The sequence below is a fragment of the Danio aesculapii genome, chromosome 13 (genome assembly GCF_903798145.1).
Source record: "Danio aesculapii chromosome 13, fDanAes4.1, whole genome shotgun sequence".
NCBI classification, from domain to species: Eukaryota; Metazoa; Chordata; class Actinopteri; order Cypriniformes; family Danionidae; genus Danio; species Danio aesculapii.
In genome coordinates, this window is record NC_079447.1 from 4,029,334 (window position 1) to 4,052,443 (window position 23,110).

Genomic DNA, 23,110 nt, shown 5'->3' on the forward strand with positions numbered 1-23,110 from the left:
TTATATTATATTATATTATATTATATTACGTTATTTTATATTATATTATATTATATTATGTTATATTATATTATATTATATTATATTATATTATATTATATTATATTATACAAAATGACCTTAATAAAGGAAAGTTGGGATTTTGAAACAAGTCAAGTTACAGGTTTTTTAATAGAAATGCCAGTATAGTGTTTTTTTTTTTATTTAATTATTATTTTTTAAGTTTTCATTTTACATTAAATGCAAGAAATGCTACATAAGTAAATATAAATTCCTAACCAGACAACATCTGAATATAAATCACATTACACTGTTCATGTGGAACTTTTTAAACATTTCTACAATATTGGTACATTATTATTATTATTATTATTATTATTATTATTATTATTATTATATGAATTTTAAATGTATTTTTATTATTGTCATTACAAATTTAAATACACACATAATTATATGTATAATTATGAACAAACATATGTTGATAATAATAATAATAATAGTTGTTGTTGGAAGTAGTAGAATTATCATTATTATTAATATTATTAAGGATATTATAATTATTACTATTATTATTGTTCATTATTATTAATATAATTAATACTATTTAATATCTAAACATACTATTTTATTAAAATAATCATAATAAAAATATTATGTTATTATTATTATTATTATTATTATTATTATTACTATTATTATTATTATTATTATTATTATTATTATCATTATTATTGTTGTTGACATATTCCACTGGTTATAACAAAGGTACTTGAAACTTATGAAAGCCATAAAATTAATTATTATAAAAGGTAACAGAGATATATTGTAATATAATAAAAATGATTTTCACTTTTCAGAATCTTGCTTAGTAATGAAATATAAGTGTTGTTAATAGCATTTAAATAAACGTCAACCTGAATAAAAGCACAATAATACTGCTTTAAAACGTTTTTAAAAATAGTTTATTTACTATTGTTCTTATTTTAGGCAGTATTATTTTTATTACAACAGTTATCATCATCATCATCATCATCATCATCATCATCATCATCATCATTATTATTATTATTATTATTATTATTATTATTATGTAAATATTTCACTCGTTATCACATACTAAGGGTACATGGTTAAACATGACAAACCATTAAATAATTATTATAAAAGGTAACAGAGATATAATGAAATACAATAAAAATTATTTTCACTTATCATAATTATGCTTAGCAATAATATATACGCTTTAGTTGTATTTAAATCAATGTCTTAAGCGCTTTAAATAGTTTTTAAAAAGAGGAAAGCTGAACCACTACATTTCCCAGAAACCCACAGCTTTCGTGACGTATCAAACCTGAGACGGTGTCGTTGCTAGGTGATGCGACGCTCGCTTCCGACGTTAGCATAAATCTCCGTTACGTTTAACTTTCAAACAACATATATAAATGCGTTTTCTTTTACTCCAACACTTAGGAATATGCCACCAACACAAGAAACTCTCTTTTCGCTAGAACTGGTGATCGATTACGTTCGTTTCGACGGTTCTCGTGGCACTGTTTTGGACCCTGCAGTGGGAATCCGTCTGTTAGATTTCCCCACATTGCTAATCTACCATTCAGGACGAGAAGATCCATTAAAATCAGGCTATGCTGATCTATGTGTGTCACCCGATGCTGTACCTCAAGCAGACGACGGCGACAACCTTAAATACACCTTCCATAAAGGCAAATCATGTCTGTTCAAGATCAATCTAGATTCATTACACACTCATCTCCTCAACACTCCTCTCTACGCAATGGTGCTCGATGTTAAAGATGAGATTCCCAGACTTATAGGCAGCTCTTTGATTTCTCTGGCCAAAGTGACGGAGAGGATTAAAGTGGATGTGGGAAAACATGGTATTAACACCCCTGCTGCTCATGGAGAGAGACTGAGCAGCCCAATCTGCAACCTGATGGGAACCACCATAGGTGTCATCTCTCTGGCCTATAAAATTGTGAGTTTAGGAGCTCATTTGATTCCTCATATCCCAGATAACAGGGTCTACCAGGTCGGCGTGACTTGTGGGAATGAAGAGCATCAGCAAAAGTGTGAAAATGAAGATGAGAAGCGTAATGTTCTCTCTCAAGAAATAAGTCTTGATGGGCAGCCTACTGATCTAGTTATATCTGAAGCAAAGGAGTGTGGGATTCCAGCTTATACTCAGACTGAGCGGGCTGTACAGTGTGTGTCGTGGGCTGAGGATGCACAGGAATACACCACTTTCTGTCATCCGCCACTGTTTTACTGCTCCAACGAGACCAGCCAGCAGGAGAGGAAAAGTAGGATTTTAATCTCATGAAGTGTTGTATTTGATGTTGAATATAATCTACTATACAGTTTTTGACAAGTAAAAGGTTTTAGTATGATTATAGATAGATAGATAGATAGATAGATAGATAGATAGATAGATAGATAGATAGACAATTAAAGTGATAGATAGATAGATAGATAGATAGATAGATAGATAGATAGATAGATAGATAGATAGATAGATAGATAGACAATTAAAGCGATAGATAGATAGATAGATAGATAGATAGATAGATAGATAGATAGATAGATAGATAGATAGATAGATAGATAGATAGATAGATAGATAGATAGATAGATAGATAGATAGATTGATAGATAGATAGATAGATAGATAGATAGATAGATAAACAGACAGACAATTAAAGAGATGGATGGATGGATGGATAGATAGACAGACAGACAATTAAAGCGATAGATAGACAGACAGACAGACAGACAGACAGACAAGTAAAGAGATGGATGGATGGATGGATGGATAAACAGACAGACAGACAGATAATTAAAGCGATAGATAGATAGATAGATAGATAGATAGATAGATAGATAGATAGATAGATAGATAGACAATTAAAGCGATAGATAGATAGATAGATAGATAGATAGATAGATAGATAGATAGATAGATAGATAGATAGATAGATAGATAGATAGATAGATAGATATTTAAAGCGATAGATAGATAGATGGATGGATGGATGGATAGATAAACAGACAGACAATTAAAGAGATGGATGGATGGATAGACAGACAGACAATTAAAGCGATAGATAGATAGATAGATAGATAGATAGATAGATAGATAGATAGATAGATAGATAGATAGATAGATAGATAGATAGATAGATAGATAGATAGACAATTAAAGCGATAGATAGATAGATAGATAGATAGATAGATAGATAGATAGATAGATAGATAGATAGATAGATAGATAGATAGATAGATAGATAGATAGATAGATAGATATTTAAAGCGATAGATAGATAGATGGATGGATGGATGGATAGATAAACAGACAGACAATTAAAGAGATGGATGGATGGATAGACAGACAGACAATTAAAGCGATAGATAGACAGACAGACAGACAGACAAGTAAAGAGATAGATAGATAGATAGATAGATAGATAGATAGATAGATAGATAGATAGATAGATAGATAGATAGATAGATAGATAGATAGATAGATAATTAAAGCGATAGATAGATAGATAGATAGATAGATAGATAGATAGATAGATAGATAGATAGATAGATAGATAGATAGATAGATAGATAGATAGATAGATAGATAGATAGATAGTTTGTTATTCATCATTGTTATTAAAACTAAGCATCTAAATACATGTATTCTGGGACATGTTCATTGTAAATATAGAAGAATTTTGTTTTTGTCACAATTTTACTTTTTAGCGATGTGACCATGGACCACAAAACCAGTCATGAGTGACAATTTATTACCATTTAAAACAAACATTTCTGTTCTGAAAACTGAATAAATGAGCTTTCCATTTATATATGGTTTTTAGGACAATATTTGGCAAATATATGACAGTATTTAGCTGAGATACACCTAACTGAATATCTGGAACCTAAATACTGAGACAGTCACTTTTAAAGCGGTCTGTTCTTAGCCGTGCATATTAATGATTTAAAATGAATTTGATATTACAAACGGGATATTTTCAAATGGAAATTACCAAATACTCTAAAAAATTTAGCGTAACTTTGCATTCAATTTTGCCCCATACAATGTATTTTTGGTAATTGCTTATTATTTACCTGTGCAACATACAGTAAGATGGTCTTGTGGTCCAGAATGATATATAAATATTAGAAACTGCACCAAATTTAGCGGCTTTGTGTTTTGGTCAGTTTGGGTTTGTTCTTTCTTCAATATTTTACTTTTTGATACAAAACAAAAAAAAAACACACACACAAAAGCTAAATTGAATCCCAAATAAAAGTTTGTTTTGACATACTGTGTGTGTGTGTGTGTGTTTATAAATACACACATCCATAAATATATTTGAGAAAATATTTATATCTATTTAGATATAAAACACACACATATAGTACAAATGATACATTTATTTAAATATCTATGTAACAAAATGGTTTTGTATAGTTTTGTTTCTATGTATGTGTGCATCACAAATTCATACATATATATATACACACATATATTATGTAGGCGACGCGGTGGTGCAGTGGGTATCGCTGTCGCCTCACAGCAAGAAGGTCGCTGGTTCGAGCCTCAGCTGGGTCAGTTGGCATTTCTGTGTGGAGTTTGCATGTTCTCCCCTCCAGGTGCTCCAGTTTCCACCACAAGTCTAGAGACGTGGTATAGGTGAATTGGGTAGGCTAAATTGACCATATTGTATGTATGTGTGTGAATGAGTGTGTATGGATGTTTCCCATTAAGTTGGTGGTTCATTCCGCTGTGGCGACCATAGATTAATAAAGGGACTAAGCCGAAGAGGAAATGAATGATATATTATGTAGTTTGACATATGTCAAAGCAACCTTTTATTTAGGATGTAATACATTTTTCCCAGCACTAAAAGCAACACATGCAACAGTTACATTTCAATAATAACATTGTTTTCCTATATCAGGCTTTACAGGGTTACTAGCAGCAATGGAGAGTCTAAATATGGAGGATCCAGAAGATGTAAATGATGAGGAGGAATCATTTGACATGCGTGAATTTCCAGACACAAACAGATTGAGTAAGTTACATTCAACTCCGAAGCCACCATGTGAAGAGACTGACTCAGCTCCACTCCTGGACGTCATCAGACAGTTACCACTCCTGAACGCTTTACTAGTCGAACTATCACAGCTTAACGTCCAGACGCCACACCAGCAGCCGTTATCAATCCATCCCAACCTGGCATGGTTATATACACCAGAACCAAAACAACACTCAGAGAATCAGAAAAACAGTCCTCAAAGACCTGGCCGAAGCAGGACAAAAGGAAACATCATTAAGTCTGTGAAGAAAACTGAAGAAAAGTCGCCCAAGAGGAAGCTTAAATATGGCTTAACAAACACGTTTCGTCTCAGGCTCAAGATGGTCAAATCAAGTCCCATCACACAGCACGAATGCATTGAATATCAAGACGTTAAACAAGACCGGACGAATAAAACGAAGATTTCATATCATAAACATGGTCGAAAGGCTGTCAGCAGAGGTGTTCGGTTAGATGAAGATGTGCAGACAGCAATGAGCACTTTCAAAATGAAGCCAAAATCGGAAATACGAACGAATTTAAAAGAAAGTCAAGACTCATTGATTGAGAGGAACCAAAAAGTTCTTATTCCAAGTCAGAATTCGACCTCATCAACCCTAAACAATCCAGGTTTCATGAATTTTAAAGACGAGAGTAGACCGAGCAGTTATAATCATCCGAATAACACCTCCTTCGAGTATCAAGATGACTTCACGAGCGTAAACACGACTGACGGATACACACCTGACATATTCAGCAGTCCAGAACCAGAGAAAGGTGGACAGAAAGCACACAGCGGCTCCAGCACTTCAAGTAAAGCTCTTCCCGTTCCGGCCAGAGCCGAAAAATCTCCTCAGCGTTCCCTCAAAAGCACACACATCATCCGACCGCGTCTTCAGACTTCAGCTCTGAGTGTGTCTTCAGATGAGGTGTCCGCCGGCAGGCACGGGTCACAGATGAGTGGGCCAAACACTCCCTCAGTCTGCAGGACGTTTGGAAGATCTGAAAGCTTTGAGTCTACTGAAAAGGACATGAGATTTGGCAGAGTGTCAGAGGATTTTGCTGCAAATAAAGCAGTGCTGAAGTCTATTTCGTCATCAGAGAAACAGGAGGATGAAGAGGAACTGGATGAATTGGGATCTCTGGGACTGGATGGGAATTGCTATCACATTTCAGAATTGGTGGTCAACAAACTTCCAGGATATACACTGTGATAGTCTAATCTTTTGGGTTTCTTTTTTTCTGTTGAACACAAAAGAGGATATTTTGAAGAATGTTCTCAACTTCCATTATAGTAGGAAAACAATTGGAAATCAAGGGGTTTTGGGTGCACTGTCCCTTTAAACCAGACAACTTAGCCATTAATAAAGCAGTGCTAAAGTCTATTTTCGTTGTTAGATTAACAGGAAGATGAGGAGGAACGGGATAAATTGGGATCTCTGGGACTGGATGGGAATTACTGTACTATCAAATTTCAGAATTGGTCAATCAACAAACTTCCAGCATATACACTGTGATTGGACTGTGATAATCTGATTTAAAGGGACAGTTGGAACAAATGGAAATCAATGGGTTTTCCAGATTATTTTCTTTTGTGTTCAATTTAAGAAAGAAACTCAAGCAGTTTTGGAACAAGCGACAGTGTTTTCAGTTTTGGGTGCACTGTCCCTTTAAACCAGAGGACTTAGCCGTTAATAAAGCAGTGCTGAAGTCTATTTTGTCGTCAAAGTAACAGGAGGATGAAGATGAACAGGATAAATTGGGATCTCTTGGACTGGATGGGAATTACTATCACATTTCAGAATTGGCGGTCACCAAACTTCCAGGATATACACTGCGATTGGATTGTATTAATCTGATTTAAAGGGACAGCTCACTCTAAAAATGGACATTTGTTCACTATTTAGTCACCCTCAAATCTTTTAGGAGTTTCTTTATTTCTGTTGAACACAAAAGAAGATATTTTGAAGAATGTTTGGACTTGCATTATAGTAGGAAAACAAATGAAAATCAATGGGTTTCCAGATTTCTTCAGACTATATGCTTTTGTGTCCAACTTTAGAAAGAAACTCAAAGAGTTTTGTAACAAGTGAAAAGGGAGTAAATGATGACAGTTTTCAGTTTTGGGTGCACTGTTCCTTTAAACAGAGGAATTAGCCATTAATAAAGCAGTGCTGAAGTCTATTTTCGTTGTTAGAGAAACAGGAGGATGAGGAGGAACGGGATAAATTGGGATCTCTGGGACTGGATGGGAATCACTGTACTATCAAATTTCAGAATTGGTCATCAACAAACTTCCAGGATATACACTGTGATTGGACTGTGATAATCTGATTTAAAGGGACAGTTGGAACAAATGCAAATCAATGGGTTTCCAGATTATTTTCTTTTGTGTTCAATTTAAGAAAGAAACTTAAGTAGTTTTGGAACAAGCGACAGTGTTTTCAGTTTTGGGTGCACTGTCCCTTTAAACCAGAGGACTTAGCCGTTAATAAAGCAGTGCTGAAGTCTATTTTGTCGTCAAAGTAACAGAAGGTTGAAAATGAACTGGATAAATTGGGATCTCTGGGACTGGATGGGAATTGCTATCACGTTTCAGAATTGGTGGTCAACAAACCTCCAGGATATACACTGTAATTGGATTGTATTAATCTGATTTAAAGGGACAGCTCACTCTAAAAATGGACATTTGTTCACTATTTAGTCACCCTCAAATCTTTTAGGAGTTTCTTTATTTCTGTTGAACACAAAGAAGATATTTTGAAGAATGTTTGGACTTGCATTATAGTAGGAAAAACAAATGAAAATCAATGGGTTTCTAGATTTCTTCAGACTATATGCTTTTGTGTCCAACTTTAGAAAGAAACTCAAAGAGTTTTGTAACAAGTGAAAAGGGAGTAAATGATGACAGTTTTCAGTTTTAGGTGCACTGTTCCTTTAAACAGAGGAATTAGCCATTAATAAAGCAGTGCTGAAGTCTCTTTTGTTGTTAGAGAAACAAGAGGATAAAGAGGATCGGGATAAATTGGGGACTGGATGGGAATTGCTATTACATTTCAGAACTGGTCATCAACAAACGTTCAGGATATACACTGTGATTGGATTGTGTTAATCTGATTTAAAGGGGCAGTTCACCCCAAAAAATGGATATTTGTTCACTATTTTGTTCTGTTGAGCGCAAAATAAGATATTTTGAAGAATGTTCTTGGTGTCCATTATAGTAGGAAAAACAAATGGAAATCAATGATTTTCCAGATTTCTTCAGACTATATGCTTTTGTGTTCAACTTTAAAAAGAAACTCGAGCAGTTTTGGAACAAGCGAAAGAGTTTTCAGTTTTGGGTGCACTGTTCCTTTAAGTACTTAGACGCTAATAAAGCAGTTCTAAAGTCTATTTTGTTGTCAGAGAAACAGGAGGATGAAGAGAAACAGGTTGAATTGGGATCTCTGGGACTGGATGGGAATTGCTGTCACATTTCAGAATTGGTGATCAACAAACTTCCAGGTTATACACTGTGATTGGATCGTGTTAATCGGATTTAAAGGGACAGTTCACCCTTAAATGGAAATTTGTTTACTATTTAGTCACGTTCAAACCTTTTAGAAGTTTCTTTTTCTTTAGTTCTGTTGAACACAAAAGAAGATATTTTGAAGAATGTTGTTGACTACCATTAAAGTTGAAAAAACAATTGGAAATCAATGGGTTTTCCAAGAGGGCGAAGCAGTGGCGCAGTAGGTAGTGTTGCCGCCTCATAGCAAGAAGGTCGCGTTTCTGTGTGTGTGTTTGCATGTTCTCCCTGCGTTTGCGTGGGTTTCCTCCGGGTGCTCCGGTTTCCCCCACAGTCCAAAGACATGCAGTACAGGTGAATTGGGTAGGCTAAAATATGCATTTCCCAGTGATGGGTTGCGGCTAATAGGGCATCCGCTGCATGCGTAAAACAAATGCTGGATGAGTTGGTGGTTCATTCTGCTGTGGCGACCCCAGATTAATAAAGGGACTAAGCCGAAAAGAAAATGAATGAATGAATGGGTTTTCCAGATTATTTTCTTTTGTGTTCAACTGAAGAAAAGAAACTCAACCAGTTTTGGAACAAGCGACACTGTTTTCAGTTTTGGGTGCACTGTCCCTTTAAGCCAGAGTACTTAGATGCTAGTAAAGCAGTGCTAAAGTCTATTTTATTGTCGGAGAAACTGGATGAATTGGGATTTCTGGGACTGGATGGGAATTGCTATCACATTTCAGAATTGGTGGTCACCAAACTTCCAGGATATACACTGTGATTGGATTGTATTAATCTGATTTAAAGGGACAGCTCACTCTAAAAATGGAAATTTGTTCACTATTTAGTCACCCTCAAATCTTTTAGGAGTTTCTTTATTTCTGTTGAACACAAAAGAAGATATTTTGAAGAATGTTCTTGACTTTCATTATGGTAGTTAAAACAAGTTGAAGTCTATGAGCTTCCAGATTTCTTCGGAATATCTTCTTTTGTGTTCTGCTGAAGAAAGAGACTCAGGAACAAGTGGAGGAACAGGAACTTCTGGATCTCTTTCAGGATCTCTGCGACTGGATGGGAATTACTATCACATTTCAGAATTGGTCATTAACAAACTTTCAGGATATGCACTGTGATAATCTGATTTAAAGGGACAGTTCACCCAAAACATAGATTTTTTTTCACTATTTAGTCACCGTCAAATCTTTATGAGTTTATTTTTTTAATTCTGTTTTGAAGAATGATCTGGAGTAGGAAACTCAAATGGAAATCAGTGGTTTTCCAGATCTCTGCGTTCAACTGAAGAAAGAAACCATTTTGGAACAAGTAAAAATTGAGTAAATGATGACAGACTTTTCAGTTTTGAATGCACCACCCTTTAAGACAACAAATATCTGTTTTTATTGATCAATATGAATACATTTTACACAGTTTTACATTGTTTATATAATGTATTTATTGGTTCTCAGATATTTGTGTTGTTTCTCTGAACAAATGCATAAATTCTGGGTCAACAGATATTTTTGTACACTTTAGTATTTGTGGCAAATCCACAATTGTAATAAAGCAGTAAATACTGATGTGTCTAAACCTTAATCCACATGTGTGCAAAGCAATATTACATTAATACTCAGTGTTATTAAAAAGGGAATGTTAATTATATTGAGCTAATATTTGTTTTAAATTGGGCGTCTTATGCTTAATAGACAAACGAATGCTTCAGTGGTAATGTTGTATAATATATATTTGACATATTTTATAGATGTCAGAGAGAAAATGTGAAAAGCTTATTTATATTAACTAAAATAGTACAGTGGGTACAATTCAAATGGTCCTTGTCTAATGACAACAGGAGGAAAAGAATATTTGATTTATATCATTTACATTAATTTATTGATTAATCGTTATCGTCACGGCGACGCAGTGGCGCAGTAGGTAGTGCTGTCACCTCACAGCAAGAAGGTCGCTGGTTCGAGCCTCAGCTGGGTCAGTTGGCATTTCTGTGTGGAGTTTGCATGTTCTCCCTGCGTTCGCGTGGGTTTCCTCCACAGTCCAAAGACATGTGGTACAGGTGAACTGGGTTGGCTCCGTAGTGTATGTGTGAATGAGTGTGTGTGGATGTTTCCCAGAGATGGGTTGCAGCTGGAAGGACATCCGCTGCGTAAAACATATGCTGGATAAGTTGGCGGTTCATTCTGCTGTGGCGACCCCAAATTAATAATGGGATTAAGCCGAAATGAATGAATGAATCTTGATTGTTTTTCCACAGTATTATTTAAAGAGAAAAAGTACACAATTAATTCTATTCAATTATTTTACTGTATAAATGCATAAATAAAACATGCAGTTTAGCGGTATAATAAAAACTGGTTATTTAATGTTGCTTGGGTGGAACTGGTAAGTTCTCAGTTAACTAAATTAATGAATTATCTGATGACTAGTATTTCACAAGTCAAATTCTTTTAGATATTGTTTTTTCTCTCATAAAAAAAAATAGCAGATAATTTAATATCTTTGGATGGGAGAAATACATTAATGATCAAATAACCGAACTGAGTTAAATGAGGTGTGTTTTTCCCTCATTTGTAAGTTCTAAATTGCACCAAAGTCTCTTTCAGTGTGTATTTATAGAAATTGGTTGCCTCCCTCTACTCCTGCGTCATATTCCTGCTCCCGGAAGAAGTAGTGCAGTAAGAAGCTCACATGCGCGATCCTGACCTAACCGAAAGCAGCAGGATTTATCATTTCACGATGAAGCACGTGTTTCTGACTGGAGTTCCTGGTAAAAATGAGTCCTGAATTTACGAAGCAAACCCAAAACACCTGTATTTTGATCTGCGCTAAGCTCCAATGGGCTGAGCTGAGCTGCCATGGAAATGTGTTTAAAAGCTAATATCTAGATGACGTGCTTTTAAAGAGGAGCATGATTCGTTTAGCATATTAAAATTAATAACCTGATTTATGTAACACTTATATAAGTTGTATAATATTGAACAAAATAAACAAGCATAGCCCCTGTTATTAGCATAGTACGTTGATATGCAAATCAAGCACAGCATTCCTGACCACTGACCCAAGCGACCTGTCGTACTAGAACATCACAGCATTTTCCGTCTTACATACGTTTATCTATTATGAACAGGCTTTCATATTTTATTATCTAGTAAATATTTTAGGGAAGCTTGTTTCCCCGGTGTAACAATTAAAATAACTGACATATTTCACAATTCTGGCTTCTTTCTTAATGGCTGTATATGCGCAGCCAGTGTTTTTCAGCCAATAGGGTACATATATGCGGAGCTAGTGTTTCTTCCCATACTGATAAACATCCGGTGAACGGTTAATGTGACTTTTTTCCATTTTATATGTTAACTTTTACAGCTTCGATGGTGTAATGTTATTAAAATACAATCAGTTAAATACTTTGGCATTCATTTAGTTGCTCAAACGTAAAACGAGACAAAAAGCCGTTTACTCGCACACACCTGTCAGGATCAGCAGGCTAGCGCAGAAGCTCCATTGAATATACTGAGGTAAATAAATGTTCATATTTTAAAGACATGGCGGGGGAAAATGTAATTTTATGCAGTCAATGTCAATTTTATTTATATAGCACTATTTAACAACGAGAGGTTGGCCAATGTGCTACACAATACAAATCAAAACAGATAAAAAAACAAATGTTTATATAAAATTATAGCTAAAACAGACAATTTTCACTGATAAAATGCCAAATCAAAGAAGTTTTCAACCTAGATTTAAAAACAAACATGGCTGAAACAGATCTGACACAGAGGGGCAGAGCATTCCACAATCACCTCTGCATTTCAGCCTCGACTTAGGGATGCATAACAGTCTCTGGTTAGATGACCGAAGAGACCGACCAGGCTGATGCTCAGTTAAAATGCCTGACAGATAAGAAGGTGCATTACCAGTTTTAAAACATTGATTTACTAAGGCTACAATAAAAGGACCTACTGTGTCAAAAACTTGCTTTAAGAAATATGGTGGAAGAGCATCAGTGGAAGAACCAGACAGCTTTAGCAGACACATTATTTCTTTAAGCTGTGTAAAAGAAGTTTGTTTAAACTGGCTGAAGACAGTAGAGCACACCGAACCAACAGAAGGATCAGAAACAGAGGGTGAAAAGTGCTTCTTGTACAATCTGAGACCCACTTTATATCGGATATCATTTAGGGAGTGATGATTTTTAAGGAAAACAGACCTTAAACTTGCATATTTTGTAATGCCATACAATTTACCGGAAGCTCTTAACCCAGGTTATACTGACAAATTAAAAGACCTTTAGCAAACTTCGGCATATACCCTATTGATAAAATTCTGGTGAAAGCTTAATGTGACTATTTTCAATAACATAAGGTTCCCTTTACAGCATCGATGTTGTAATGTAATTATAATACATTCAGTTAAATAGACTTAAGCATTTATTTAGTTGTTTAAGCTTAAAACGAGATGAAAGACTGTAACCGCTAGCGCAGTCAGGATCAGCAGGCGAGCGCAGAAACACCATTGAAAATACTGTGGTAAAATAAACTCATATTTTCAATGGAGTTTCTGCGCTCGCCTGCAGATCCTGACGCCGCTACACGGTCTTTCATTTCATTTTAAGCTTGAACAACTCAACTGTGAGGTTTTAAATACTGCAGGTGTGGGTAAGACCACTCTGGTGAAGAAGGTGTGTGATGCCCTGTCGGGTCTGTCGGTCAGTGGTTTCTACACTGAGGAGGTGCGCGAGCACGGCAGGAGAGTGGGATTTGATGTGGTGACGGTCAGCGGAGATCGAGGACGTCTGTCAAGGGTCAGGTAAAATATAAATGTGAAAATACATTTATTTCTATATACAGGACCTGTTTTGTCTCTCAGTCAGTGAAAAAAAGTATCTAATTACCTCATTAAAATTGTATTTAAATTACATTTTTAATTACAATGTTTGAAAAGTAACTCAGTTATTTAATTACTGGACTAAATACTAAAAATTCTACGTATAAATGCCCTTCATATACATCTCAATGCCTCATAGACAATAGAAACTCTTTATATCTGAGCCCAACATGACATTTTAGCTTTATTATAAAATATAACACTTTAAGAATAATAAACTTGCATCAAAACACAAGACATTTCAAAGCAATGACAATATATTTCAATGCATGTTTTGCAAGGATGTTTAATCTACCTAATTAATTACTCTGCTTCTTTTAATTGATTGACCCAGAACTGTTGAATTTATGCATTTAAACAAGTACATTACCTGAAGATGTAAAGTAATCCCTTTTTCTGCAAAACAAGTAATCTAATTACAGTAACTAGTTACTTTTTAAGTAAATACACCCAACACTGCTCTCAGTGGACCATCACTAATATCACTGTCACAATGAATACCAGACAATGTTGTCATATATTTTTAAATCTACCTTGTCCATCCCTAACAAACACACACACACACACACACACACTCTCTTTCTCTCTCTCTGTTTGACCTCAGCTCTGGATCTGCCACTGGTGGACGTGAATACAGAGTCGGGCAGTATGTGGTGGATCTTCAGTCCTTTGAGAGTCTTGCCCTTCCTCTTTTCAGAAACGTATGTACCGTCTAAGGGTGGATAAACAGCTTAAATAAAACAGTGCATGATATAATTGAGCAATTATTGAGAATAAAATAGTTTCAATATAGTACACCCCAAAATGGAGTACACCCCATTTTGAAAATGGACTTTTCTATCCATTTCTCAGTGAATATAGGTCATATATGTGGCTATATTTGAACAAAACAGATTTATTAAACAGATATATTTATTAAAATATTATTTCAGTCACTGAACAACTTTAGAAATAGAAAAATACATTTTAATTCATGCAAAATATTGGAAAAAAAAAATATTACAAACTACAAAATGTTTTGTTTGTCTTGAATTTGGCTCTTTTTAAATGTTTTATTTAATATTTTTCCCTAACATATAGATTTGGGTGTGCAAATTTTGTATCGTAAGTGTTTCTTTTCACACTTTAAAAATATATACTGTAATTTAAAACTACAGATAAAATGATAAGGGCGTAGCGCAGTGGGTAGCACTGTCGCCTCACAGCAGGAAGGTCGCTGGTTCGAGCCTCGGCTTGGTCAGTTGGCATTTCTGTGTGGAGTTTGCATGTTCTCCATGTGTTGGCGTGAGTTTCCTCCGGGTGCTCCGGTTTCCCGCACAAGTCCATACACATGCGCTATTGGGTAATTGGGTAAGCTAAATTGTCCGTAGTGTATGTGTGTGAGTGAAAGTGTATGGGTGATTCCCAGTGATAGGTTGCAGCTGGAAGGGCATCCGCTGCGTTAAACAGATGCTGGATAAGTTGGCGGTTCATTCCACTGTGGTGGCCCTTGATTAATAAAGGGACTAATCCAAAAAGAAAGTGAATGAATTTTTAAAGGCTGTTTACTGAAAATCTTTTTTAATCCTTCTGCGCTGAGCTGTAAGTCTTAATTTCAGCAGTATTTACAATAAACTTTAGTATTATTCATAGCTGTATTCTGAAGGGTTTTACAGAGGGATACGTTTACATGCATTTTACATTAGTATTTTATCAATTGCTAAACAGAGATTTTCAAAATCTGCTCTGTAATAAAACAAACAAGCATTTCTTTATGCTGGAAATGTGTGTTTATTAGCAGATATTTAATAAAACAAGGCTCCAACTGCGTAGAATCCTTTCAGACTACTTGTAATCAAATTCTTTGCAAGCCTTAATAAAACTAATCAACTAGGGATGTGTGTTGACAAATATTGTTTTATTTTTGCTTGCCTATTTAGTGTGCATTTTCATATTAAATGTACACCATTAATCTTGAAAAACGGTATACAGACAGGAGGTTAAGCTTCTGGCCTGATTGAAAAACACCCAAAATAACTCTTTTTAAAAGAATTGTATGCTGTTTTATATACAAAAAAAAAAAGTGTTTGTATTTTTTTCATGCAGTATGAAAGAAGTTTATACGGCATGCGTGCTGTATTCACAGTATGCTGAAATCACTCAATATCTATACAGCGCATCCAGAAAGTGTTCATAGCGCTTCACTTTTTCCACATTTTGTTATGTTACAGCCTTATTCCAAAATGGATTAAATTCATTTATTTCCTCACAATTCTACTCACAATCCCCCATAATGACAATGTGAAGAAAAGAGTTTTAGAAATTGTTGCAAATTTATAAAAAATAATAAAGCTGAAAAATCTCATGTACATCAGTATTCACAGCCTTTGCTCAATACTTTGTTGATGCACCTTTGGCAGCAATTACCGCCTCAAGTCTTTTTGAATATGATGCCACAAGCTTGGCACACCTGTCTCTGGGAATTTTTGCTTATTCCTCTTTGCAGTACCTCTCAAGCTCTATCAGGTTGGATGGGAAGCGACGGTGTACAGCCATTTTCAGATCTCTCCAGAGATGTTCAATAGGATTTAGGTCTGGGCTCTGGCTGGGCCACTCAAGGACATTCACAGAGTTGTTGTGAAGCCACTCTATTGATATTTTGGTGGCGTGCTTTGGGTCATTGTCCTGCTGGAAGATGAACCGTCGCCCCAGTCTGAGGTCAGGAGCACTGTGAAGCAGGTTTTCCTTCAGGATGTCTCTGTACATTGCTGCATTCATCTTTCCCTCTATCCTGACTAGTCTTCCAGTTCCTGCTGCTGAAAAACATCCCCACAGCATGATGCTGCCACCACCATGCTTCACTGTAGGGATGGTATTAGCCTGGTGATGAGCGCTGCCTGGTTTTTTCCAAACGTAACACCTGGCGTTCACTCCAAAGAGTTCAATTTCAGTCTGATCAGACCAGAGAATTTAGTTTCTTATGGTCTGAGAGTCCTTCAGATGCCTTTTAGCAAATTCCAGGTGGGGAGTGGCTTCTGTCTGGCCACTCTACCATACAGGCCTGATTGGTGGATTGCTGCACAGATGGTTGTCCTTCTGTAAGGTTCTTCTCTCTCCACAGAAGAACACTGGAGCTCAGACAGAGTGACCATCTGGTTATTGATCTACTCCCTGACTAAAGCCCTTCTCCCCCGATCACTCAGCTTAGATGGCCGGCCAGCTCTATGAAGAGTCCTGGTGGTTCAAACATCTTGCACTTACGGATGATGGAGGCCACTGTGCTCATTGGAACTTTCAGAGCAGCAGAAATGTTTCTGTAAGCTTCCCCAGCCTTGTGCCTCGAGAAAATCCTGTCTCGGAGGTCTACAGACAATTCCTTTGTCTTCATGCTTGTTTGTGCTTTGACAAGCACTGTCAACCCTGGGACCTTATATAGACAGGTGTATGAAACATCTCAAGAATGATCAGTGGAAACAGAATGTACCTGAGCTCAATTTAGAGCTTCACGCCAAAGGCTGTGAATACTGATGTACATGTGATTTTTCAGCTTTTTTATTCTTAATAAATTTGCAACAATTTCAAAAACTCTTTTTTCACATTTTCATTATGGAGGATTGTGTGTAGAATGTTGAGGAAATAAATGAATTTAATCCATTTTGGAATAAGGCTGTAAGATAAAATAATATGGAAAAACTGAAGCGCTATGAATACTTTCCGGATGCACTGTATATGTGAAGCTATTATTCACTGGAAATGTTGCATGATAGGAATATTTAGCAACTCTCCAGTAAATGGGTCAGTGTTTTCAGGGTTTGGAACTTCCATATCTTTATATCCACCATGCTACCATCATAAACAAACGCATATATCTGGTATATCTGTCTGTAAGCCACAGTCATGCATTCCTGACTGACACGTTTAGTGTGTCTGGTGCCAGAGCTTCATCCTGATCATCTGTGTCTGGAAATGTAGGATGAGAACTTTTCAGTGTCATTTTAGTGCGAGTGTGATGCTATAGTTTCTAGATTTTAAAAAAAGAAAGAAAATACATATTATCAAGGGTATTAACTGTAAATACTATCATATTTCATATTTTAAAAAGAAACTTACAATTTTTCTAATTATCCATTATTATTTTAATTACAGTTTTGTAAAGATGTTATTTTTTATTACAATTTTTATTTTAGTTAGCTAGATTGAGGCTGCACGGTGGCGCAGTGGGTAACACATTCGCCTCACAGCAAGAAGGTCACGGGTTTGAGCCTCGGCTGGGTCAGTTGGCATTTCTGTGTGGAGTTTGCATGTTCTCCCTGCGTTCGCGTGGGTTTCTTCTGGGTGCTCCGGTTTCCCCCACAGTCCAAACACATGCGCTTTAGGTGAATTCGGTAAGCTAAACTGTCTGAAGTGTATGTGTGGGAATGAGTGTGTATGAGTGTTTCCCAGTGATGGGTTGCAGCTGGAAGGACATCCGCTGTGTAAAACATATGCTGGATAAGTTGGCGGTTCATTCCGCTGTGGCGACTCCAGATTAATAAAGGGACTAAGCCAAAAGAAAATGAATGAATGAATGAATATAAAAAATTATTTTATTATTTATTTTCATTAACTAATTAACTAAAAACCATACAGAATCTGCACATGCATTAATCCACAGATTTCCGCAGATTTTAAGCCCATAATTGAGTCTATTTATTTTTATTAAATTTAAACTAATATTTATTCAGTTTTAAATAAATTTCAATAATATTATTGACTAATATGATGTGTTCATTTGATTTATTTACAATACAGTTTGTAAAGTCATATTTTCTGTCTTTTAGTTGATATATTATATGAAAGACTTGCTTTGTTTACCAAATAAGTGGATCTAGATGAATTTGCATTGTAAACAATAAATAAGTTTAAAAGATATTGTTTTTTATTTCATAAATTAAGTTTTTAGTTATGATACTCCCAAAATAATTCTGAATATATCCCCATCTTTTATATATATATATATATATATATATATATATATATATATATATATATATATATATATATATATATATATATATATATATATATATATATATATATATATATATATATATATATATTTATATAGTTATCAACACCAAGAAACAATATGATAAAGTATTTAATTCTAATTATGAAGTAAAAAGCCACAGTTCAGGTTTGGCTCAGTGCACAATGACAGTGTTATTTTAGTATCACTCATATATTATTGTTTCTATAAGTCTTTATATTGTGCATTTTTTTATTTTATGCAGCAGTTAAAATAATTTGATGCAGTACATGAAAATAGTCCCCAGCACACCAGTTTGCCTAATATCATTGCTCTGCTGCAGTCATGGTGTATGGCAGAACAGTTCCTTGATTATTACGCCAGAATCAGCCTAGAAAATAGCAACTTAAAATGTTTCTGTTGATCTTAATCACAGGCATCAAACTCAGTTCCTGGAGGGCCGGAGCTCTGCACAGTTTAGTTCCAACCCTAAATAAACACAGCTGATCAAACTAATTGAGTCATCGGCGGCAATAGCCTAGTGGTTAAGTGCGCCGACATATAGCACAATGCTGCTCACAGCGACCTGAGTTTTGATTCCTAACTCGAGGTCCTTTGCCGAACTTTTCCCTCTTTCTGCCAATACTTTCCTGTCTGTATCCTCCACGGTCTTTTCCAATTAAAAAGTGAAAAACCCCTAAAAATTGTTATAAAAAAACTAATTGACTCCTTCAAGGTTGTTTGAAACAGGTAAGTATGTTGGAGTTGAGTTGGAACGAAACTGTGCAGGGCTGCGGCCCTCCAGGAACTGAGCTTGACACCCCTGATCTAAATACACAGAACAGACCTACAGAAAAGCTGAGCTTTAAATTGGAAAACGATCAAACCTCTTTGGTCATTTATGATTGAGATGCTAATGGTCTATTCCAATTCAATGATCTATGCTAAGCTATGCTAATACTGCTCCCGTCAGACCTGGAGATCAGCTGAATGGATCAGAAATTAAAAAGTCAGTTTTGGAGTAAACTATTGGGTCATATTGTGCTTCTTTTTTTGCATGAAACCAACTAAATCAACTTTTCCAATAATAAAGACATGTTAAACATCAAACCTTGTGCTCATACTTGAGTTTCTTGATCTTCTGTCTCTGGATCAGATGCAGGAGGGAAGTGGAAAGCAGCTGTTTGTGATGGACGAGGTGGGGAAGATGGAGTTGTTCAGCCAGCCTTTTATCCGAGCCGTGAGACAGATTCTGGAGAAGTCCTGCTGCTCAGTCCTCGGCACAATCCCTGTTCCTAAAGGAAAACCACTGGCACTGGTGGAGGAGCTGCGCAGCAGAGCAGACGTCAAGATATTCATGGTAAAAGCAGCATTTACATCACACAAATACAGCCCACATTAAATAGTTCACCCAAAAATGACCTCACCTTCACGGGGCAGCATGATGGCTCAGTAGTTAACACTGTCGCCTTACAGCAAGAAAGTTGCTGGTTCGAGCCCCGACTGGGTCAGTTAGCATTTCTGTGTGGAGTTTGCATGTTCTCCTCATGTTGGCATGGGTTTCCTCCAGGTGCTCCGGTTTTCTTCACAGTCCAAACACATGTGCTATAGGGCAATTGATTAACTAAATTGGCCATTGCGAATGAGTGTGTATAGGTGTTTCCCAGACCACAGACCCAGACCACAAATATTGTCAAAACATTTTCAAATGACTTCAGTTTAATCATACGAATCTCCAAGAACACTTCTGCATACCCCAAAAAACTGTAAAAGAGACTGTTCACCAAAACACTCTCTGATTTAATCTATAATATCTTAAATTGTTGTTCTGAAGATGAAAGAAGTCCTTAGGTGCTTGGAATAGGGTTTGGGGAGTATTAATAACATATTTTTCATTTTTGGGTGAATTAACATTTTAACATTCAACACACATAAACTGAAGAGAAAAACTGCAGATCACACGGTCAAAAATTAATAGTTCACTGCTACAATTAATATGAAGTTATTTTATATACATATACACATATATATATATAAGGGGTGTCAAAATTAATTGTTTCTTCGGTGCACCGCGATGCAGACGCGGACATTTCAGCATCGGTTCAGTAATAATCATAACTGGTTATTATGTACTGACATCATGTATCTTAGCGTGGGTATTTACAACACTACAGGCGCCAACTATTAAAAAATTGTTTAATTTCGTGACTTTTCCTCCCAGCTGCTGGCATGACTTTTCCTGCCCTCTCGTTTCCTCTCGGCTGTATGCATTCCCGCGGCTGTACCTGTGCATTGTCACGGGACCCTACCAGATTTCATGCGATGCGGTAATAAATTTCCAAATAAAAGCGCGGGAGTGGTCGGGTAACTCTGGTGTAATTTTAACAGGAGTGGGCGGGTCTCACAATATCGCTTGCTCGCTCGCTCGGGAGCATGGACCTCACACACACACACATCGCGAAATGCGGACGTTTTTTTTCTTTCCGTTAGGCATGCTTTATTAAATTCCACATGTCTCACCAGTCCTTACTCATTATTTGCATCTAATACCCCAGTTTGTCACGGGGCATGAATGAAATATTCATGAGTTAAAGTGAAACTGGCGAACTGCAGTTAAAGTCAGGCATCCTGCTGATTTGATTCAGAAAGGCACTTTTATATCAGACGGCTCACCGGTCAGGTATACATCCGCACTAAAATATCAAGGTGAAAGTCATCATACTGTAGATTGCGTAGAATAGACCCAGCTCCCAACCCAACTTTGAGAATAGATTAACGGCAATATTTTTTTAATCATGCGATAAGAGTCTTGCGTTAATGCCGATAATGGCCCACCACTAATATTATTTATATATATATATATATATATATATATATATATATATATATATATATATATATATATATATATATATATATATATATATATATATATATATATATATATATATATAATAAAATTTATTCACTCCTAAATTTAAAAATGATGCAGTTGGATTGTATATATAAGATTATGTATTTGGCATACACAGTTTGATAGATACGAATACTCTTTGGATATGTTCTGCAACACAATGGAAATGTTTTATGCTAGTCATTGACACCATTTTGGGGATCTGAAATCCATTTCATTGACACAATTTTGGAGAATGTTTACTTTCAAAATGTTTTTCCCCTCTGTTTGACTACAAAAACATCATGCAAATGCATTAGTCAGAACTTAAACTGTGCGCATTTAATGTTAAACAAACAGCCCTCATCTTTGCTCATTTGGTAAAATTCCAGCTAAGTTGGTGTGTTTTTCCTCTCGCAGGTAACGAAGGAAAACCGAGACGTGATTTTTGACGACATTGTGTCTGCAGTACGAGAGTGCCTGAAGTAAATGAGGAGCAGTATCATACACGATAGTAACTAATAGTATATACCTCTTTTTTATAACTAAAAAAATCATTTAACAATAATACTGTAATGATGCAATTTTATTTTAATGTATGAAGTAATGCTATTACACTGACCCACAACACTTTTTAATGCTAAAACTCACTTTCAGTATTAATAAAAGCTTTACACCAAGTGCTCAAGAACATCAAATAATAACAATTGCTAAATCAGTAGCCGCGTTTCCACTATCGCGCCTAAAGCGAGCGAGCCAGGGCGAGCCAAGGCCAGTCGCGTTTCCACTATCACTTCCGGGGCGTAATCGGGCCAAAGCGGGGCTTCCTTGGGGCCAACGTCCGGCCTTTTTCGGCCCGCCGAATACCTTGGGCCAAGGAGGGCCAACTGGGGCTTCGGGGCGGGGTTACGTACAAAGGCGGAGTTTTCCTGTCAGGTAAAGAGGAGACAAGATGCTTTCTTCCCTTACATTTGTTTTGTTATCGCGCTTGATCAACTCACTAAGAAGAAAAAATGGATAGCAGACAGTACTGGTCAGTTGAGGACACCAGGGCTCTTCTGAACATTTGGGCCAAGAGAAATGTTCAGAGGCAAATAGACGGCGTTAAATGCCGCCGAACTCGAATGTCCTTATCCAGGGATCGCTGTCTGGCCTTACACCAACAGACCACAAACAGTAAAACAGCAATCGCTTCGGTGTTCTCCATCTTCCAGCTCTCGTAGTGATGCCAGGTTGTGTTTGTGGTTATAATTTGAGTTTTTTGTTCCTGCTGAAGTGGGCGGGATGCGTGACGGGTTGTGTGACGTTTGATTCGGGGGACGTTCTGGGGGCGGTGTTTGCGTGACGTGCTGCGAGCAACTAGCCCGACAGTGGAAACGCGACATGATTTCGGCCTCATTTCTCAACCTCCCGGGCTATTGGCCCGGCCTGGCCCGATTAAAGCCCTGGCTCGCACTGGCCTGATAGTGGAAATGCGGCTATTGAGTACTGTATGTGGTATATACACAACAGATTTGACATGTACTGCATTTTATAAGGAATATGCTCTTTAGTTTTATCATAAAAACAAATGCATTAGTCAGAACTTACTGTAAGCTGAGAACTGTATGTAACAAATCAGCCCCCATCTTTGCTTATTTGGTCAAATCCCAGCTAAGATTGTTTTTCCTCCCACAGGTGACGTGATTTTTGATGACATTGTTGCTGTATGAGTGTGCCTGAAGTAAACGAGGAGCATCACA

The 23,110-nt window shown here is 36.4% G+C and overlaps 2 protein-coding genes across 2 annotated transcripts; both read left to right on the top strand.

Moving 5' to 3' along the window:
• The first annotated feature begins 1,409 nt into the window (after positions 1-1,409).
• On the top strand, positions 1,410-7,588 carry map10 (microtubule associated protein 10). Its single transcript, XM_056471088.1, has 2 exons — positions 1,410-2,321; positions 4,974-7,588. The coding sequence occupies exons 1-2, from the start codon at positions 1,478-1,480 to the stop codon at positions 6,302-6,304; spliced, it is 2,175 nt and encodes a 724-aa protein (XP_056327063.1). The 5' UTR covers positions 1,410-1,477; the 3' UTR covers positions 6,305-7,588.
• Positions 7,589-11,276: 3,688 nt separating this feature from the next.
• On the top strand, positions 11,277-21,964 carry ntpcr (nucleoside-triphosphatase, cancer-related). The gene is made up of 5 exons (XM_056470954.1): positions 11,277-11,368; positions 13,254-13,410; positions 14,093-14,189; positions 19,632-19,835; positions 21,789-21,964. The coding sequence occupies exons 1-5, from the start codon at positions 11,290-11,292 to the stop codon at positions 21,855-21,857; spliced, it is 606 nt and encodes a 201-aa protein (XP_056326929.1). The 5' UTR covers positions 11,277-11,289; the 3' UTR covers positions 21,858-21,964.
• The last annotated feature ends 1,146 nt before the right edge of the window (positions 21,965-23,110 follow it).